The sequence below is a fragment of the Cottoperca gobio genome, chromosome 13 (assembly GCF_900634415.1).
Source record: "Cottoperca gobio chromosome 13, fCotGob3.1, whole genome shotgun sequence".
Classification (NCBI taxonomy): Eukaryota; Metazoa; Chordata; class Actinopteri; order Perciformes; family Bovichtidae; genus Cottoperca; species Cottoperca gobio.
Window position 1 is genome coordinate 13416659 of NC_041367.1, and position 21804 is coordinate 13438462.

General features: G+C 39.3%; 1 protein-coding gene across 2 annotated transcripts in view; it reads right to left on the bottom strand.

Moving 5' to 3' along the window:
• Positions 1 to 611: 611 nt before the first annotated feature.
• Positions 612 to 21804, bottom strand: part of LOC115018171 (CD166 antigen homolog) — a 34345-nt gene continuing 13152 nt past the window's right edge. The window contains exons 2-16 of one of the 2 annotated variants that reach the window (XM_029447031.1): positions 11528 to 11634; positions 11068 to 11284; positions 10881 to 10945; positions 10363 to 10450; positions 9991 to 10164; positions 8415 to 8539; positions 8175 to 8307; positions 7732 to 7844; positions 7515 to 7641; positions 6796 to 6917; positions 4344 to 4476; positions 3624 to 3653; positions 3033 to 3144; positions 2367 to 2506; positions 612 to 2270 (exon numbers count right to left, since the gene is read on the bottom strand). In XM_029447031.1, coding sequence (XP_029302891.1) covers positions 2404 to 2506; positions 3033 to 3144; positions 3624 to 3653; positions 4344 to 4476; positions 6796 to 6917; positions 7515 to 7641; positions 7732 to 7844; positions 8175 to 8307; positions 8415 to 8539; positions 9991 to 10164; positions 10363 to 10450; positions 10881 to 10945; positions 11068 to 11284; positions 11528 to 11634 — 1649 coding nt within the window. In that variant the 3' untranslated portion in view covers positions 612 to 2270; positions 2367 to 2403. The remainder of the gene's footprint in view (positions 2271 to 2366; positions 2507 to 3032; positions 3145 to 3623; positions 3654 to 4343; positions 4477 to 6795; positions 6918 to 7514; positions 7642 to 7731; positions 7845 to 8174; positions 8308 to 8414; positions 8540 to 9990; positions 10165 to 10362; positions 10451 to 10880; positions 10946 to 11067; positions 11285 to 11527; positions 11635 to 21804) is intronic. The other variant, XM_029447032.1, reaches the window with a different exon arrangement.

Here is a 21804-nt window from a genome sequence, read left to right on the forward strand (position 1 = left end):
TACTTATCCATCCATCTAGTTGTTTTCAACTTTTTTGTTGTCACAAGGGCAATTTAGGTTACTGTGTCCTGACACACTACCTTCCCTTAAATGTGACAGCTATCCTGATATAGTAGTCAAACAATATGTTGTGGTTATACTCATCCCATATCAGTTCTGAAATAAATCTTGAATCAAATCCAAAATCCTGATCAGTTTTGTGCCCATAGATTTGTCATAATCCTTCATGACAGAAGGATATGTCGCCCTATTGGTGAAACATCTTCTACCGCAGACGAATCAAAACACAACCTTCTAAAATCCTCAATCTTTTGTTTTGTATTGTTGTACTTCTGATGCAGAAACATTTCCGGCAAATTCCAAAGATTGATTTTAATAGTCAATAGGGGAGGATTATGAACAGAATAATCTAATCCTGCAGAATACATGACTATTTCTGCATACTTGCAACTCTTTTACTGCTCTGATATGTACAGTCACCATACAGTCGGTCTCCATCATCTTCACATTCGTGTTGCATTTATACAAGTGAAAAACATTTTGTGTTGCTCTTTATTTCGAAAGAGGAAAAATGTGAAAAGTGTAACAACATAATTAATATTCAGTGGACATAACTTTTCCAAATGTACACTTTATTTTAAACAAAAGTACAAAAACAAACATCAGGTATTTACAATACTTGCATGGCAATGTTCACTTTCTTTGGTCATTCTTCCAATTTGATGGTTTTACACAAGGTAGGCAACAAACAGCAGCTTGGAGGTCTGATATGATCACATGCTGAATCTATTATTCAACCAGACGCTGGGCAACCTACCGATGACTCACAACTTCATTACATTTGTGTAAAGTCTGCAAGTAATTTAACAACGAATTATGAATTATGTGACAACTATTGAATTTGCCTACCAGGAAAATTTCATCTTGTACAATATAAATAGCAAAAAGAAAATTAAATTCACAAACTTCACGATTACATCCTGGTCTTGATACAATTTTAAAATTTAGTAAATGCTCCTAAAAAGGACCAAAGTTTGTGACATGTACAGCTGCGCGTATTCCATCGTATTCTACACAAATCTGACATGAAAACATGAACCCTAGTGCACATCACAAACAGAAGAATTTACAGGTAGATTTTTAAAAGAAGGCAAACATATAATGACGACTACTTTGACACAACCCCCTTGTCCTCTCTGTGTGCTCCAAAACATAATTATCCCATAGCTACACAATAAACAATCGTACCTCGACACTGATGAAGCACAAAGTGGGAACTCACTTGCAGCCTTGAAACAAAGAATTCCTTTCACTACTACAGGCTCAAGGACTTCTTCTTGCATGAAAACAAACGATGGCTTTATGCAAAACAATCTGTACAGTTGAGTTATGCTATACATTCTCTCAATAATCTACCTGCTTGTGTTATACAGTGGTTATGTTGAATGTACAGTAAACAGGCAAAAATGAACTGAGTGTCTTTTGTTTTCTCTCCTGGTTACTTTGCAAAGTGGTACATACAATCGAAAACCAAAACCAAAAAAAAAAATCATGTAATGCCAAAGAACTGTGTGGCACATTGCCTACTTCCTGCAATGCAACATGTAAATCATATCACCATCTATAACTAATGCCGAGTATAACAATATACCCATAGCCCTTTCAGGAATTTCATCTCCATTTCAACTTTTTTTCCAAACCTGAATGAACAAACTTAAATGAATGCACAAATAAACAGATTTCCTACGCTGATGTTGAAGGCAGAGGTTGTTTGACTGTGATGACGTGAAGCTAAGAAGCGATGGAAGGTGATGTCCCTCGGTCCCTGCTATGTCTCCAAGGGCCAAAGAGTCAGACTAATGCAGGTCTACACATCCTTACAGCAAAGGCAACTGGTCTAGTAGTAATTCTACTTGCATCAACTAACGAAACCAAAACGATCTGCATGTTATCAGTTTCCCAAATTCCATTCTAACAAACATGAATCCTAATAGTCGACAAGTTTACACGTGTATCAGTAGTGCAGACAAGTTATGTATATCACATACAGTATCCATTCATCTTTTTTAGGATTGATTGGAGGGGTGAGGGTTTGAGGAACTGGGGGTAGGGGTGGGGGGGGGGGGGGGTTTTGGATATGCTTTTTATTTAGTAAAATTCTCCCTGAAACCAAATCCAAATCGTCTTCATCCCAATGTACACTTGTTCCCCTCCCCCCCCCCCCCAAAGACGAGAGGTGAAGAGAAATGTGCAAAAGTTCCACGTTTTCACTACAAAGAAAAGAATGAAAAGAATGTTAATTAAAAAGACAATGACTTTCTTCATCTTTAATTCAGAACATGTTTAGAAATGTTTTTTTTTTTTACCTTTCACATTCCCAATGGATGGTTGCCGTTTTTGTTTTTACACCTCAGCTTTTTGGCTGTTCTCCTCCACTTTCTCCTCCAGTTTCTTCTCCTCCTCAGAAGACCCGTCCTCCTTTTCACCAGTCTTCCAGCTTCCTTGCCTGTTTAGAATAAAACATTGTTAGCCAACATGCTGATTACTCTTCCCTCTACAGGTATTTGTATAAAAAACAAACACTATATGGTTTTATGGTATGTTGACTACACATGTGCAGAATAATATCTAAAATCCACTTGCACTTAAGGAAGCTGCGTATATCCATTTGCTGAATCAAGATCTAATTCCCTTAATTTGGCAAATGCATGGTTGATCACTAAGTGGGTAAAACAAGCAACTGCCCCTCTGCCCAATACCCCAAGCTGTCCTAAAAAAAGCCCCAGATTCACTGTGGTTAATTCTTTTTCATTGATTCAGTTAAAGGAAGAGCCAAAAGTAAGATGTAATGAAGCTGACATGTATAGTCTGCCGTGTACTCCATCTGCACTTAGTATACACTAGAGGTGTAACACAAAGCAACTATCTGTATCATACATATCATGTATAATAATGCACATTTAAAAAACGATTACAATCATTATTATATAACAAGATTATGATTTGTAGAAAGGTCAATGTTGACTACTTACTTGGATTTCTTCATGTAGGCCAAGTATGCCAGGCCTATAACCACAGTGGCGACCAGGAGACCGACCACAACGCCAACCACCACCTTGGTTTGGTCATTATCATCTGATTGGTCTGTAAGACAAAACAGAAACATGTGAGACCTGGGAGACGAAACGTGAGAGACCTGGGAGACACATTTCAGTGTGAAACTCCAGCCTGACTGCATACCAATACAGGGAAGAAAAAAGTCATTATGTGCAATAAATGCATTGATGAATGGACACATCCGCACTGTACATGGATATGACTCATTGAGTTAAATGTTAGTGGCAGATATTCTTAGTTAGTGACTCATTTCATCAGCCAATGGGATTACGGACAATGTTAACATTTTATCAGGATGCTGGTAGCTCCACTCCTCTCATTCTTTCATATCTGTGTTTTATTATTGGCAACACAGAGTCCAAAGATTGATTTTCCAGGTGTAGAGTCCAAGGTGATGTTTAAGGTAAATATTTCATCTTTCAGTGAGCAACACTTTATTTCCCCATAGTCTTTACTTAACCCCCCTCCCGCCGATTCTTACAAGCAAGGAGACCGCTACAACTCACCTTGTTTATCCATTCTCACCTCCTCAATGACTGAAATCAGATATAAAATAATATTATCTTCCAATCAAAACGAAAAAAAGAAAACAAGCTTGATGTCCAGGAAAGGTACCACTCTACTTCTATTCTACTTTAGCATGCAAGTAGTTCAAAAGAGGGAACAGATTACGTCCAGCATCCCAACGTACACACCACTAAGTGAAAGGGAGAAAAGGAGAAGTGAAATGTTGTCTCAAACGCTCAGGAATGAGTAAGCATGAGCGAGCAAAGAATGATTTAAACTCTACACGCTTTGGGACAACAGTGTGTACAAAGTGCTAAATGCATGCATGGATAACATAGACAGTGATGAAGTGATAGACGTTATGCTTGATGTGTTTTTCTTCTTATATTTTACCGCTTATCTTTCCCTGGTATGGACGGAATTTTTAGATTTTACTAAACTGATTGGTTGATTTTACAAAGTATATATCAGAAAGGTTTATGTCAGCCACAGATTATTTTACAGATAAAATTTAAAAAGAATCCTAAATCATATGCATTCACCCTCGAGCCTGCTAAATTACTGTAGTTATATTTCAACATTATGTAAAGTCGACATGCAGACAGAAAGAGTTTGTGAGCAGATAAGGAAAACATCTACAGAGGCAGATTACTGAGTTAGTCTAGGAAGAACACACAGCGGAGAGAGGCGAGAGGACTGCACTACCACTTTGTACTTACGGGATGACACATTTATAGTTTTGCTATCGACACCAAACTCATTGGACACCGTACAAGAGACAGTCAGGTTGGCAGTAGGTACCACAGTGATCTTGTGTGTTATCTTTCCATTGACGAAGGGACTCTCATCAAGCTGAACGATAAGAGAAAAAAAACACAAATGTTAGTATTTACATATCTGACTTTATACATTTCTAAACCTGCCACGGCATGTAAGAAATGTACATTGTGTTCCACTAGGGGGCGACGTTGGCTCGTTATGTGACTCAGCCTTTCCATGACAAAGACCCAGCGTGTGTGTCTCTAGGATATAGACACTTGAGTCTCGGAGGTAAACCTCAGACACAAAGACAAACTGCCAACACCCTTTTCACGTCTTCTACATATACAGTACAAGAGTTTTGCAAATACCCATAACTGAGCCTGTATTCAAGCCTTACATTATTATCTTCTGTGAATAGGCTTTCAATGATGGGATGAGAGGAGGACAAATACACTTTGACTGAAATGTAGAAATGTGTATGAATTGTCGTTGAATAATTATGACACACAGGTTCAGGTTTGGAGGTTAGACACTGACAGAAAGGACTGAATCCCTCCTACACACCCCTCAGGTGCACATGCAATTCAAACTGCTTCATTGAGTGCTTCTGCTATCAGTGTGCACACAGGTACAACACAGAAACAAAAGTCCATTTAAAAGCAATTGTCTTCATGACAGTCCAGTGCAAAATACCGTGTTTGAGCCTCAGAGAAAATTAAGAAATGTTCTCTTTCGAAACACTGAGCACAACTGGCTAGAAATGTTTGGACTAGATAAGTGCGGAGGCTGGGGAAAATACTAAGAGTGCACACAACCTGTATTCACTCAGTGGCGAAAGCAAAGCATGAACTGTCTCAGGACCAAGACTCTGGCAAACCACACATTTCTTAGCTTCTTCACAAGGGGAGGAGGCTTAAACCGAATGTTTAGTCACACCTTCACATCTCTGCTGATGTTATTCATAGGTTTGTGTTGAGGAAAACAATGCAATTATATTTAAACAACCATGGGTATTTCAGTGGTTTGTCTTCACTGCTAAAGGAGCCGTTTGGAGCGTTCAATGAAGGAAAAAGTGTATTTTCAGAAGTTGTTTGACTAAATATAATCACAAACTGTATTACATATAGATCCAAATAAAGCCTGCCAAACATAGAAATCATCTACAATATGTCTTGGCTACTTCATTGACATTATTTACATGTTGTTGCCTAAAGACAGTTACTGTACTACAAGACAAACCGGTCTAAGGATTTCAGGAACAACCAGTATTGATTTATCATTTGAAGAATGACTGAACGACTGAGAGGAACATTCAAAGCATGCTGAATGATGTATCTCTTGAAAACTTAATTCCAAGTGTGATTGTAGGCAGTCAGGAGACGAACCTGAAGAATAACTGGAATGTGTGGTCATTTGTTAAAGCTGATATCCATCTTGTTTTTATAATCAATAAATCGTTAAATCTAACTGAAAACACAAGTTAACAAGCTCATGGGGGAAACTCTTTCTCCAACATCAGGAATTGAGAAATTGGTTTGTTAGGCAACTAGACGAGATGACACTGACAATAAATTCTGAGGTGCAGTTATTGAAAGTAAGCATTTTCTGACATTTTACAGGTTTTGTAATATCTTAAAGCACAGTGCAGGCTTTTGCCATTTTTGCTATAGTGTGTCAACAAGTTAGATAATACAGAATTTAGTTATAATCCATGAGATTTGAATGAAAACAAACCCGTTTTGATGTTATTTATTGTAAGCATTTCTATCTCTTTTTTCAGCAATAGCCCTTTAATGTATTTATATTCACTAATGTACCTCTAAGTAGTTGTTTTCATTGATAGTGGCAGAGTCCTCCATTCCCACGCTTAATCAAAACTGCCTATCTACACACAATGAATTCACAGGAAACGATGCAGCATGCCATCCAGCTTCAGTATTTCTGACAAAGTAGCTGCTCAAGGTTGAGGTGTTGCTTGAGGTGGCATTAAATCAAATGTACGGTGACCACGGAACGCAGGACTGAAGTCTTTTGGAATGGATTATAACTTTAAACTTTTCTTGTAAAACTATATGTCTTTGTATGGATGGGGAAATAAGGTATGGACTATTTTCAGTGGCATTTTACACCTAACATGGATACCTTCATTCACAGCTCCTGAAACATCAGATCCTAAAACTGGTAGAAAATATCAAGTACCTGGAGACCTTGAGTACCATCAAGTGCATTGAATGGTTTGTAGCCTTACACCAAATACGATTTTGTTAACTGTATCTATTGATCTACAAAGTCCTGAAAGCAACTGTATTGAGAATCGCACAGAATCTTGTGAAACCTAGGTTTGAGTTTTCATCGTTATGATAAAGGCTAATGCTGTAATATACCAATATGATAATAATGTGAGCATACCAAGGTGCCGTTGATGCTCCAGGAAACAGCTGGCTTTGGAAAGCCTTCGACTTCACAAATCAGGACTTCATGCCTCCCGTCTTCACCGCGCTGCTTGATCAGATGTCTGACAACAGGAGCACCTGCAACAGGAAGTAACTCTTCAAATACATCTGAATGAGTGCATGTGCAGCGTGAATGGTTGCATGTCATTCACGCACACACACAGAATTGTCCGTGGAAAGTCTTCACTTGAAGGAATAGTTTGACATTTTGGGAAATACGCCTTTTCGCTTTCTTGGATAAGATTATCGATACTACTCTCGTGTCTGTAAGGCAAGTATGAAGCTATAGCAAGCAGCCAGTTAGCGTAGCTTAGCATAAATACTGGAAACAAGGGGAAACTGCTAGCCTGGCTCTGCCTACAGCTCACTAATTAACAGGCTGTCTCTTGTGTAATCCATACAAAACCCGAATTGTAAAAATGAAATTTTCTGTCCAAAATAAACAAACAAATGTTATTTTGTGAACTTTAGGGTTTTTGCTACCTGAGCCCAGAGCCCGGCTAGCTTTCCCCCCATGTTTCCAGTATTCAAGCTAAAATAATATAACCTGCTGCTAGCTGTAGTTTGATATTTACCGTAGAGACATGAGGATGGGATACATCTTCTCTAAACTAACTCTCAGCAACAAAGGGAATAATCTTATATCCAACCTCTGAGTTTCCTTTAAACCCTTACCTTCCACAGCCAGCTCAAGAGAAGCATGTCGGCTGAGGAGCCCCATCGTCACCTCACACTCATAGTGGCCAGAGTCAGCGTACGTCAGCTTGGTAAACATGGGCTTTTTGTCCAGTTTAACATTGTCCTGAATTAAATGAAAAGAATGCACAATAAATAACAACCACAAACTTTTCTTCATTGACTCAGGCTTTGTTGTATAAAAGATTGCTTTTACCTTTGTCCAGGAGACCTTTGAGTCTCCGGAGGCATTAATCTTGAGAGTGAGATCCAAAACCTCACGGGCACTCATGACGACATTTCCAGAGGGGCTTAAATATATGTCTAGGTCTAACAAGAGAAGAGAGGATAGTGAATAGATGGTTCAGAGGCCTGACAAGGGTCGAAACATTCCTGTCATTAAACAGACAACCCTGCTCTTGGCTCACTGCTCGGCAGATGCAGCTTATTAGAGGCAGTGCCGTTGACACAAACACTTCTCTCCACAAAGCAAGACAGGTAGGCAGGCAAAAAAAGAGACATTATGACTTTCTTTCCTCTAGCAATACAAATAGAAATAAAGAAGATTACGGGAAGAAAAGGAAATGATGCTGGCAATGATGCTGTTGTGTGGCCAAATTGCAGTAATTGCTAGAAATACAACATGTTTCGGTCTCTTACAGTTGACTACGATTTCCTTAGATGCTTCCATTGTTAGGTCGTCAATAAGAGAGCATTTGTATTCTCCAGTGGTGTCACGTGAGACATTGGTGATGGTGTAAGAATCTGTGTTTTCCACTTTCACCATCTTTCCCTACAAAGACATACAATGGCGGGTGATTAGCCTTATTGAAGAAAAACAACACAATGAATGCGAGACATTTCCGAGCGTCTCGATGAGATACTGCAGAGCATGTGTACCTTAAGGTGGAAGTTAAAGGCGGTAGGAGCTGGGTTACCATCTGCCACACACTTCAGAGTCACATTGTGTCCTTCCACCAGAGGTTCCATAGCAGTGACCTGAAGGACGATGTTCTCTGTGGAGTCTGAGCAGAATAAAGATAGAATAGATAGAAAGACAGAGAGGGGACGCATGTGAGTGTGGAGGGCCTATTTAGTGGAGCGTGTGCCCTCAACAGCTGACTTCAGAGACCGACTGTGTCAGCACACGACAGAGAGCTGTAACTTTGTGCCTCAGTATTGACTGTGACCAACTTCCAAATGCAGCTGAGGAGATGGTTGAATTGCAGTCATATTCTGAGTCACTAGACCAAACAATCCTTTCAAAGCTCAATGATTCTGCTCCAGCAGAGGCAAAACTCTTCACATTTCTTGTGAGAAAGTGTTCCGGCACTGATAAGTTTGAATATAAAGGCCACATTGAGCAGGTAACTTCAATATTTAATGCTGCTTTCGGTATTATTCCGACTACTGTGCAACCTCATTTTTCATCTGTCACCATGAAAGGTGCCGTTACTGTTGTCTTTCTTGGCTGGAAGCAAAAGAATGACATAAAAAAGTGTTAATATAGTCTGAAAAATAACACAGGCGGCAGCATGTCTCCACTGGCTACAGCTGAGGTTTTTTTAAATAGTTTTTCTTGGTCTTTGTTGAGGAGCTGCTGCTGATGTAGTCCTGAAAAGCCCAGCGAGACATTGTGTGATGTTGAAAAACTTGACATCAATTAAATAGCATATATATATATATATATATATATATATATATATATATATATGTATGATGACCACAGGGGAATAAAAGCACAGATACTACCAAGAAAATTCTTAAACAGATCAACCTTGTATAAAACGGTTGTGAGTCATTTTCTATAAGTGGAGAAACCCTTTGCTTTTTATTTTTGTTTCAGCAAAATTGGAAAGCTTTCATTCAGAACCCACTTGCAGAATAGAAAATGTTTAGAAATTTTTATCCTGTATCATGATTTGGATCTTTACCAAAATACCCATGGTAATAGACAATCATGAGATGCATGTGTCACTCTCATATCTGCCCATTAAATATGAATATACTGCAGGAGATAGTCAGCTTAGTATATAGATCACAAACAGGGGAAAACATCCAGCCTGGCTCTGTGAAAAGGTAAACAATCCACATCCCGGCGCCCCTAAAGTTGAATAATTAACTAATTATATCTCATTTAATGTGTAAAAACAAGTTTTATCTATGGACCATGCTATGCTAGTTGTTTCCTCATTTTCAGTCTTTATGCTAAAAGTTAACTACCCACTTGCTTTTTGGGACATGACTAACTTTACATAAAAAAAACATAAGTCTATGAGCAGGTTTTTGGAATCCTGTGAAGTAGAGAAATATTCATTTTGAGAGGACAGAGTATTAACTTTTCATAGTCTGTGTTGATGATGCAACTGAAAATAACATCATTATTTTATGTGCAGAAGTGAATCTGACAACAGCAGCTGGTGTCTATTAGCAAGTGTTTCCAGTGAAGGTTGTAAGCGGGGGTTCGGTGACTCACAGGTGATACTGAAGGTCGCTGAAACGGACACCAGCTCTGTGCCCACAGCGGGCTGAACGCTGCACGTGAACTCGGCGTCCGTGTCTTCCTTCTCGGCCGAGTACTCCAGTACGGAGGAAGTGGTTGAAAGGCCAGTAACAGGGTCCACCATCACCGAGGCTTGAATGGAAATCCCTAGACAGAAAACAAACAACTCTGTCTGAAAACCCTGACAAGGAAGAAACACTGTATTCACACTGTTGGCGAGGATACGGTACAGTGCCAGTGAGAAACAATAAATACATCTGAGTAAGTAATATTTACTAATGTCAGAATTTAAAAGAGCTCTTTTGATGCCATTTATAATCATCCAACTGAATGAAGAATACACACCTTTCCCATCTGCCACCAGGGGTTTGTTGTTCTTCCTCCATGTGATATTTGCAGCTGGATTGGCTTCGTTTGCAATACATGTTCCGAGCTGTAGAAAAAAAAAAACAACAACTTTAAAACATAGCAAAGACCTGCACTCGAAGACACAAATATTGAAAAGCAATCACCATTAAATGAATTTCAAATAAATCTGCATCTTTTTACATGACCCAACATCTGAGCAAATGAGCTTTTCCAGCGCCTTTCCGGCATTTGAGGACTAAGTCGTTTTCTACGCAATGGACCATGAAATGCCCAAAGCATTTCTAAAGCCCCTCAGATCCTGTGGGTATTTTAATTGCAGTAGGGGGGATTCTGCTCTTTACTAATTCATGAGAATCACTTCAAAGAACTCATTACTGTAGTAACATGGTCTCTGCTATGCCTCAAGATACCTCAGCTCGAGTGAAGGTTTTCCCCTGATGGTTTACTGCTTAAAATAATGTAGGTATAAGCAATGTTTATCGTTCAAAACCCACCTTAGTAAGTTTGCCAATCTCTAGTTCATCCGCACGTTCAGAAATCTCCACGACTTCCGGTGTCTCTGCAACGCGTTAAATAAAAAAGTTAATGAATAGGGTGTTAATGTGGGTGATTTGTGTGAAGCATGTCAGTCATTATAGCATTTTAACCAGTTATTTTAGACGTATGCCAACTTGTACTCACTGTAGATCACCACATTAACTAGATATTCTGAGATGTCAACGCCATTCACCACCATGCAGGTGAACATGCGCTGGTCAGTCAGCTTGGCTGCAGAAAGCAGCAGGCTGTAGTTTGCAGACATGCTAACACGGCCCTTGTATTCATCAGTGGTGATGATTGAGACATCTTGGTTTTTGTTCTTGACCAGCAGGTCTCCCGGAAGTCCCTCTCCTTTGTCCTGAAGAGAAAAGCAGAGTGCACTTGTTACATGTCTGCCACATATAGCATTGGCTTCCACTTCAATAAAAATCAAACCGTGTTTTGTTCAACGCCCCTCTATTCTTCCACTGTTATATGGAGGGACAGACGCGTGGCCTAATGCACTGCATGTGCACTCAGACTGGGCGTGGTTCAGACGTGATAAGTGGGTGTCAGACGGACATCAACCATTTTGAATCTATTGACCTCCGCTGTGACTTACATATTTCCATTTAGTCATCAGGACATCCTCTGCTTTCATGAGTCCATTGTTGCACGGGATCTCGAGTGTTTGCCCATACTGGCCGATAACAGTCTCCAAACCACTGACTGCGAAAGAGAAAAGCAGAGACACAATTTTGAATGACTTTTTTCAGAAGGGATAATCTGGTCAGCTCCAACACAGCATGACATTTTTTGACTGAAGATTGACATCCGATATTATTGTAAATGCTTCAAAGTCACCTCTTTATAATCTTATATGACAGGCATTTTGCAATACTACTTTGTGTTCGCCTACATATACTAAGAACAGCCGTTTCTATAGAGTTCTGCTAATGCAACAGCTCCCTTGATAAAAAAAAAAAATAACAACCTCAAACATCGCCATGGAGACAAAGTGCTAGAGAGGGGGGATGGGAGGAGGGTTTGGCAGAAGTGTCTCAATGGGAAAGCGATGAGGGGTTAGAGCCAGAGGGCTCCAGAGAGGAAGAGGCTGCCATGGCCCGACTGAAAATTAGGTGCTGCTCAGTATTTTTGGTATTCAGATTCACCTCTCTGAGTTGCACGCACGAGTGGGTGTGTGGAGACAAAACTGTGACAGCTAAAATACAAAACAGCTCATCAGCCGCTCAGTAAAATGTAAGAGAACAAAGAAGTGGCCAAACCAATTTCCATCTGTTGGATCACTGACAAATAACGTTTGTGAATTTTACAGGAAAAGTGCAAAACAATGAAGATGCTCAGATATTCTGTGTGCATTCAACCCTGAAATTGTGTGATTATATTCATGCACAACAAGACGGCTGCAAACAGTAATGCTATTCCTGCACTGCAACTAAACTTTTAGTCTCACTTTCCCTCCTAACTCATCAGACCTTTAAAGATTTCCTCAGAGTGGTGCAAGGATTGGGCGGTTAATTCATTTGCTTTGTGCGTGATACTCATTTGAATGCCGTTTGAATGAATGTAGATACTTTTACTATGGTTACCATTGTCTACATCAGAACAGAGTAACAACCGGCACCCAGAAGGCATATTTGCACAGTTGCTTGTGAATTTAGGATGAGCGCAAACGTCTGCTGCTTCCTACTACGTCTGTTTTGTTTCCCACACGTTAAACCCCCTCTTGTCAAGTGTCATTTTCCCATCATGACAATTAAACACGTTCTTCATACGGATATGTACTCTTATGAGGCATCGCTTTACTGTTTGCCTCATGTCAACAGCCTGCTGTTAATGCCGTCCTCTAATGCCATGACACTCAGCTGAACAAGTTCACTCTCCCAACACTTGTCACTCATCTGTATGAGCTGTCAGCTCTGAAACAACGTTGAGTCTGATGATGAACTAACCAGAGTCAGTAAAGCTCGTCAGTAAAGTTAGTACAGCCAGCAGATGACAAACAACAGACAATCATTCATTTTTATTTTCTATAGGTCATGTTTTGCTTTATTTCCTGCCATTGTTGTTACTGATGTGACTGCCCTGTGGCCACTTTGTCTCACTTTAAAGGAATAGTTCCACATTTGGGAAATATAACTTTTCCTCTTGGGGAGAAGATCGATACAACTTGTTTGTCTGTTAAATATGAAGCTACAGCCAGCAACCGGTTATCTTAGCCTAGCTTAAAAACTGGAAAACAGGAGGGCACGGCTGCCCTGGCTCTGTGCAAAGGTGACACAATTCACTTGCCAGCACCAATAAAGCTCACCCGTTAACATGTTATCTCTCATGTGTTGTGATTTTACAGTGCCAGAGCCAGGCTAGTTGTTTCCTCCTTTCTAGTCTATATGCTAAGCTAAGCTAACAATCTCCTAGCTGTAGCTACATATCTACCGGACATATAAGGGTAAGGTATCGATCTTTTCATCAAATTCTATTCCTTTATTAGCCATAATAGCTTAACTTAACACTGGCTGCGACTTGCACATAGACAAGTAGCAAGACACATTTTTTTATTTCATCAAACAAAAAACTGGACTAAAAACATTTTTAGTAGGTCCTCTAATTCACTATAATAGCGGTTTAGATTGATGGAGGCATAAACATCAGGAATTACATAGACCAGGGAACAAAAAATACGCAAGAGAACAAAATGGCTTTTTAAAATGTATGAGATCTAAAGCTGTGGTGATAACTATAATCAGTGCTTGAAGCTCCATCTGTGAATCTGTGAATATCAAAGCAGTGTAACCCTCCCACCCTAAAAACTATTTGATAAACACAGATATTTGAGCATGTCACCCACATTGATAAAATACCTGCACCTAAATAAGGCTCAGCGACATTTAATAGTGACAGCATGGGACAAAACAAACCTCACCACATTTCAACTGCTGACAGTTTTACCAAGAATTCTACAGCAAACACAGGGATACGCTCTGTTACTTGTCAACTGCAGTACAATTAAAACAATTTCCTGCATTGATTCCTCTTATTATCCATGAAACCTAAAACATGTTCCTCTCGCATCAGAATTTAAAGTAAATTCAAATGATTAAAAGCCTATTTAGTTTTGCTCACAACCAGATTTTGACAACTCAGTCCGATCCACCTGAAACAGACACAGCATGCTCATGTAGCTGTGCCCTTGTTTTATCTTTCTGATGTAAGTAAATCTAATGAAACGGACTCATGCTCGAATGAGCTTTAGCTAGACACACAGGTTTCTAGTCCAGGCGGAAATTGCACACGCTAATAATAATAATATTAATAATAATGTATTGTATTTGTAAAGTGCCCTTCAAAGCTAAAATCAATCTCAAGGCGCTGGGAAGAAAACGGAAAATGGAGACATGGCTATTAAGAGGAGGGAGTTAATGAGCTCTCTGTGCAAGACCTGGGCACATATTTTGCACATGTGTCAAATCCGATGATATACTGCTTTCATTTTTGGAGGTACTGAGCCACCAATAATATGTCAGTATCTAGATTATGTGCAACATCTAATAATTGAGGGAATGTGTTCAGAATGAAGTTAGAAACTACGTTAGTCCACGGGTGTTTTCCAGGTGTTGAGCTACAACACCTCAGGAGAGAATCTGCTCTGCTCTGCGCAATCTGCTCTGCCGAATCTTACAATTGTTAAGTAACAAGAGTCAGTTATATTCAGGTCACACTGCAATAACTGGAAAGGTTGTAAAGGTTATCGCACTTCCTGTATAATAGACTCCTTACATTTCAAATTCAAATGAGCATTTTTGAATATTCAAATAAAGCTGTGTTCAGCCTCTCTGAGAACTTTAAAATAGTCTGCATTAAGGAAAATACTTTATCTGCGCAGATTACACTGTTACACAATGAGAACTAATCGCACATGTGGAGTTACAGAAGACAAAGCTCCTGCTGGTTACTGAGATAAGGTAATCCTTCGCCACAAAAGTAGGTGAACAGTGTGCCTTCGCGTTGACAAACACATGCACGCCAACTATGCATAAAAAAGAATGATAATTTCCAACAGTTGTCTATATGATGAGAGAGCAATGGTTACAAAGAGTCTGACTAACCCTTTTTTCTCATGACTTCCAAACCACACTGCTGTATGTATAAAAACTGTAATAATAATTGCATTTTTTGATGATATAAAGCATTTCTATCTCGTGTTTCATATGTTATATATATATATATATATATATATATATACAATATTTGGGATTTGGTTGGAATAGTGCTGTGTTAAATCATATCAAAATCCCCTTGTATTAAACCATGTTTCAAAGCAGGGGTTTCTGACACTCCCAATTTTGGAACCCATCGCCATAAGCCTCCGGGGGGCATAGCATTGCATTTCGGCCAATGCGTTCTCCCTCTTTTGCTCTCCACGCGGACTGTTTACCTGCATCCAACCAAAGCCTGCTCCAAAAGGGATTGATCAATACTACACGGACTACAAACGGAAACCAGAACGCGTTCGCCACCAAAATCGTGTTCCATTGCCTACAGATAGTGCAATCATATGTTATATCATATGCGGAATCTGTTTATAAAGAATGTGAGATTAAAAAAAACGTGTTTATAAGCAATTCTCTAAAATGAGTTAAAGTAATGGAAAATCAAGCAGATAAGATCATGTTAAGTATGTCTCTTAAACTGCTAGAGAGGACTCAGGGTCTTCAAACAGCAGATTGGGGTTAAGCATCACTATATTCCAATGTGCTATCCAATCTGTGTCTTTACAAATCATTTGCTGGCACTTTAGTCCTCTGAACCCAAAATAACTTGGCTCGCCAGATTTGATGTGACTTTCTCTTTACTTTTAAAAGCTGAGTTCTCATACTGGACACAAAAAAATGTGCTAATACTCTGGCGATGGTAAATCATGTAGATGACAGGCGAGTGACAGAGACAGGAGGCAGCACCACAGGAGACACTTTCATGTTCCTGATTAAGGCGCCTCTATCCCTGAGAAGAGACAGGTGACGACAGCTCAGATATAAGCTCACCAGGGAAATCAGCTACCTCCCTACACAAGTCTCTATATCCCTGTTTTGCTACCTTACGCCCTCCTATTTGTGAGAGTGTGTGCCTGAGTGTGTACATCATTTCAGCCAAATGAAAACGGAGGCCCAAACTTATTAAGTGCCGAAATGGAGGATTGTGTGGAGATCCCAAGGCGCATGTCCACAAAGACTTGATGGCAAATAGCCTCGCTTCAGAGACGGTTCAGCGGTGAGGGGGCAGACAGAACCACTTCAGCTAGATCAATAATATCTGAGGAAAGGCAAGATTCTTATACTGAACTGTGCTTGCCTAAGGAGCGAGAAATCAAAGAAAAGTTAACCTCCCGTGATATTCCACTTCTCGTCTTTGTCTTTTCTTTAATAATTTAACAAGTGCTGAAAACCAGGAGAGATCGGAGATTTAATAAACTCTATCTCTCATTACTTGCCGTCAAAAAAAGTCGAGAGACTGCTGTCATGTGGAAAGGTGCGGGAATGTTTCGGGAAATGTATGAGTCTACCTACAGGTTCCCCAAAGCATCCTTGTAGCCATTTAGTAATATATGAGCTCTATAAGCTGCTGTTTTGTAGGCTCACACCCTTAGCTCCTATGTTACTGACTATGACAAGCATAGGACTTTGAATTATGTTACAGCACCAGTTTATGCTGAGAAAGTGTTACAGACCAGCTAGCTGAAGAGGGACTTTTCTCAAAAAATACCCAGCTATATCCTCACTATCTCCGTCTGTCGAGGGGAAGGGGTGTAATCATGTCACTGACGGATAACTGACAGCACACTTGCACAACATCCCTTTCACACAGTTTCTCTTTTTGTATCATGCTGAACCACGGAAACAAACGTCAACATTGTGTGCTCTATAATTTTGCTTTTTCCTGCCTACTGTAATTGCCTGTCAGTGTCTTTATAGCGTAAAACTGTATTTTTTTAACCGACTGTCAAGGGCCATTGGGAAAAAAAACACTAATGTCCATAGCTGAGTGACTCTCTATTTTTGAAGCATGTAATGAGGACACATGCAGGACAAGTTGTCCCAAAACATAATGCCTCCTTTTTCACTTTTATGGGTAGCCTGCAAACTTATTATTCTGTCCAGACTGAAATATCTCAATAACTGTTTAATTGATTGCCTTGTTATTTTGTATTTTGCTCTTACAAATACTTCCGGAGATTCAGTCGGCTGTCTTCCAAGTTGCTGCAACAAATAATTATTTTTATTGTTCATAAATCTGCTTATTTTCCCTATGAAAGTAGCAAAGAAGGCTTCTTCCTTATTGTATGCCATCAACAATTGAGATATTCAGTTTACTATCATACACGACAAAGAAAAGCAGAATATTCTCACATTTGAGAAGCTGCAAATAGAGAATATTTGGTATTTCTGCTTAATAAATCGCTGATAAATGATTTTTTGATTTTCAAAAATAGTTGCTGAATAATTGTTGAAAGGTTTTTCAGCTCTAGCGTTGAAGTTGACTAGCTGCCTAAATGAATCTCTTTTGTAGAAGTACGCAGATGGCACGAGTTTGTCTAAGTACTTTGGGTTTGACAAAAGCCACATTGTGTGAAATGCACAGAGTGTGTGACGTTTAGATTTCGAGCCATTTTCCAAGCCTCATTTTCTGTCACACCATCTGTTTCAGGGAACAGAACGCTACCCAACACCCTCAAGATGTCTCCCTGTACATCTTTGACCTCCAGAAGGGTGTAAAGGTCCTTTAGAGAGGACAAGAAGAAAAGAAGGTCCCTTTATGGACAGAAACACTTGGGACAAAGGTTTCAGTTTCTACAATGTTAGATGAATGAGGCCTGTCTCGTTTTTTTTTTAATAACAACTACAGATTCTTATCTACAAGTTCCATAAGAAACGTTTGACATTTATATAACGCTGAATTAATGCAAAAATATCGGGATGGGAAATTCTCAAGATCAGCGGACCAATTTATTTTTTATACTAATTACATATTATGTTCTCTTTGCAACACATAGGCAAGATATCTCTTTCAAGGCGTGTGTCCTCAAACTTCAATTAATTCACTTCCAACATTCAGATAACAGAGAAGTTGTTCAGTTATTACACAATATAATATATTCTCCTTTTAGCTTTCTTTACAGTTGAAAGAAATCCATGAATTCTATAATCGTTTGGCATTTGTGCATGACAAGAATGACTCAAAGTTTAGCTGTTGCCCGCCTGAAAAATTACACTATTTGCAATTTTCTTTGTTTTTTATAATTATTATAAACAAGGTGAATATATTAGATAAGTGATAAAAAATAATTGCTGGTTTATCTACTTAATGAAACAATGAATATTTATTTAGCAGTATTAATGATAAACAAAACTTACAAGTCCACATATGATTACATATGCATATCCAAAGAAAGGCGAGGTCTTTAAATGTCTTATTTTGTCCAACCAACAGCCCATAGCCCAAATATATTCAATTTGTGATTATATAAAAACAGAGAGAAGCAGCAAAGATCTTGAATGTTTGCTTGAAAAATCACAATAAATACAGTATTTCAGCTCTATGAGGGACTTGTTTTTGTGTGTGTCAAAAACAGGACAACCTTAAAAGCATTAGAACATAATGTAGACCCTGCACATTTTCAAAGCCTACACTGAGCAGAGCCATGCTTGTCACCTCAGGGCAAAGCCAGCCTGTGTGCTGCTAAGGAGGAGGATGGACAGCAAATGGAGAATTATGTAGAGTATATAACACACGGTATTATTAGACTGAGTCTATTAAGCATAATGGCTGCACTCCCTCACCCCATCAGCATGGAAACATTTTATTGCAATGTTCACACAAATCAACAATAGTGTTCATGCTTGGCAAATAAAATATCCAATCACAGAACTCATGTTAATGCTGCATGTTAGTCATGAAAGTAAGGCCAAAACTCCATGTAGGAGGTTTTCAAAATATGTCAATGCAACAGCACAGAGAAGTAATGTTAAACAGATCCTCATTAGTGCTCTTCATGCATCTTTATACTTCAAATCGTCTTGCATTCTCCTCTCACTAGATATAAAATGCAGTTTCCAGTGAGAACTTTCTAGAGACACATCTCTCCCCCTCAGGCAAAAAAAACAATGTTCATTTGCTGCATCATGTGTGGTCAACAGACACCTACAGACGACAGCAGGCGGGAACAGGGCTAATGGTTGCCTGCAGTCCTACCTGTCGGGTTCCCATTGTTGCTTCGTGACTGAAAATGCTGGCTCCATTTTCTCTGGTTTCAGGCTAGTCCTGAGGAGGGCCTTCAGTACCTGTGCAGACTTGCCGCTGAGGGATCAGGTTGCTGCTTCCGCCTCTCGTCAGGGATCGAGAGAAAGAGGACAAAGAAAGAGAGGAGCGCTCGAGAAGGAGGAAACGATTTATTTTGCCTGCAGGTGTTTTAAGCCACATGTGAAATTGATGGTGGTTTCCCCGAAAAAAAGGTTGTGTTGTTCAAGATAAAACTTTCATATCATCAATTTGTGATGTTCACTGCAGGTTTATTGGTCTTAAAGACATTAAACATCAGCTTTTTACTATGTCTGATGGGGTTTTAAACGAAAACAATATATTCTGCCCAAGTTAACTCAGTTTCGGTTATTCCACATGAGATATGTTTGTTTACACTGCTTTGAAGTGGGTGGGGCTTAGTTGGGAAATGTGACGCAACATACCTCTTCTCACCAGGCACAATTCAGCAATATGGCAGATAAGCTGAGTTTTTTGACTGTTAAAATGTTAATGAATGTTTTATTTTCAAAACTTTGACTATGATTGTTGCTCATTTAGTCGTGAACATGTAATGTTATCAAGCGGAACAAGGTTTGAAACCAAGTTTTCAGATACTTTCTTTATCTGCATATTTTTCATTTTGATGGATGGCACTGCAGGAGTAGATTTAAGAGTGAGACTTTCTGAGTGCACAGTACATGCGTATGTGCTTCTACTTTGTGGTTTCCTACAATTCCCAGACTACCTGCAGACAATCCTAAGAGAATAGGTGCAAACACTTTGCATCAGCTGTGAGTTATTTGTGGGTAGGGGAAGAGAATAATAGCAATGGAATAATAAGCCCAAAGGAAGCAGTGAGTCTTGCTCTGCAGCTCAGAACACAAGATGTCGTGTGACCGCATTGCATTCTGGTCCATTAAGGACACTGTCAGAGGAACTTTTCGCTTTATTGTCTACATTAGTTTTCATTCTGTTTAAGTATTGGAAAAACTATGTGATTCTGAGAACTGCCATAAAAAATAGATATTTCCCGTTGATCTGTTAGACGGTAAAGTTTTCCATTACATTTCATTGCAGCTTCAATGGAAATATCGCTAATGATGTGAAGTTGTCTCCGTTTGACTCGTTATCCAAGGTAATAAGAAAAAAACAGACCACAGACTGACAGGTAGATTGCAAAAAACATTCCCCATATCGTCTTATACATTCGACAACACTCAGAATATATGTGGAATCTGAACTTCTGCATAATTATTAATTAAATAACACTCAAGCTTTGAAGCTGGATGAGAGACACAACAAAGATTTACAGAATAACTGCAAAAGATTCAAGAACCACTTGCATTTTCCTCTTTGATTAGCAAGTGAGTTTAATATAAGATTTTAAGAGGGGAACCATTGTCAAGCGGTTTTAATAAATTATGTTCAAATTCCTTTAAATCAATGTTCCACTCTAAAGATGCTGACAGTGCAATCAAAGCAGACAATTCTGCTTTGATTTGGCTTAAATTGTTCTGCAAAGCTTCAGTGAAGCACTGGAGAGAGCTAATATCTGGGGGAAAAGTTTTAGTCTGTTCTGGAATGAATGGATAAATGTTACCATAAAGCTTAAGAGCATATGTATACAATCAGGAAGAAACACATATCTTTTTATATAGAGTAGCTGTGGGGACGTGTCTAATGCTTTGTATGCCTCTGCACATTATTGGCAGTATCACGGTCATTTTGTTACATCTTTCTCTGCGCGAGACAGATGGGAAAGATAAAAGCACATTACAAGAAGGGTGATTATCACTCTAAATGACTTGCCATGAGGTTTTCTAGAAATTGATCTTGTGGCACAATCATTAGTCTTTGAAATGTTCTCCTCTATACACTCGACCACACGGGCCTCTGTAAAAACCCTCTTTAAAAATGTCATAAATAGCGTCAGCAGATGAGCTACACGAGTGCGGGGAATGCTCTTAAGACAGAATTCTAGCTGCTGAAGTGATCAGGTGGTAAGTGCACTCAAAAATCTCGTCCATTATATCGTGAATTATGTATTTGAAGGGCGCAGGCCAGGGCACCCTAAGGGAGAAGTGGTTATGAGGTGCCTGCGGGTGGACTTAGGGCAGACCATAGGAGAGCTTACAGTCCATACTCTAAACATCCACCAACAACTCCCATTAACGACGTTGCCATTAAAGGCAACATTAGGCCATTAACAAAGCGCAACCACACCGCTTCCTACTTATCCATTAACCCTTCATTGTCCTGTTCCAGGAAGAGCTGACAGTAACCCACCCAAGTCTCCGGGTTAAGAATGAACAAGATAGATTTTCCCCCGTCAGTAGCTGACACTATGAAGGCTTATTTCATGTCTTGCAAAATGATTTGATGTTTCTCAGATAATGAAAAGAAAGCTCCATCTCTGCAAATAGACATAAAGCAGAATGAAGTATCTGAATCTTAATGTTAATATAACTAAAACACATTTAACTTTAATGTCTTCATCTATAGAAGTGAACTGCCATTCAATATTCAATCATTTCACATCAATATCTAAACGCACCAAAGAAAGGGCGCTGATTATATTTGCTT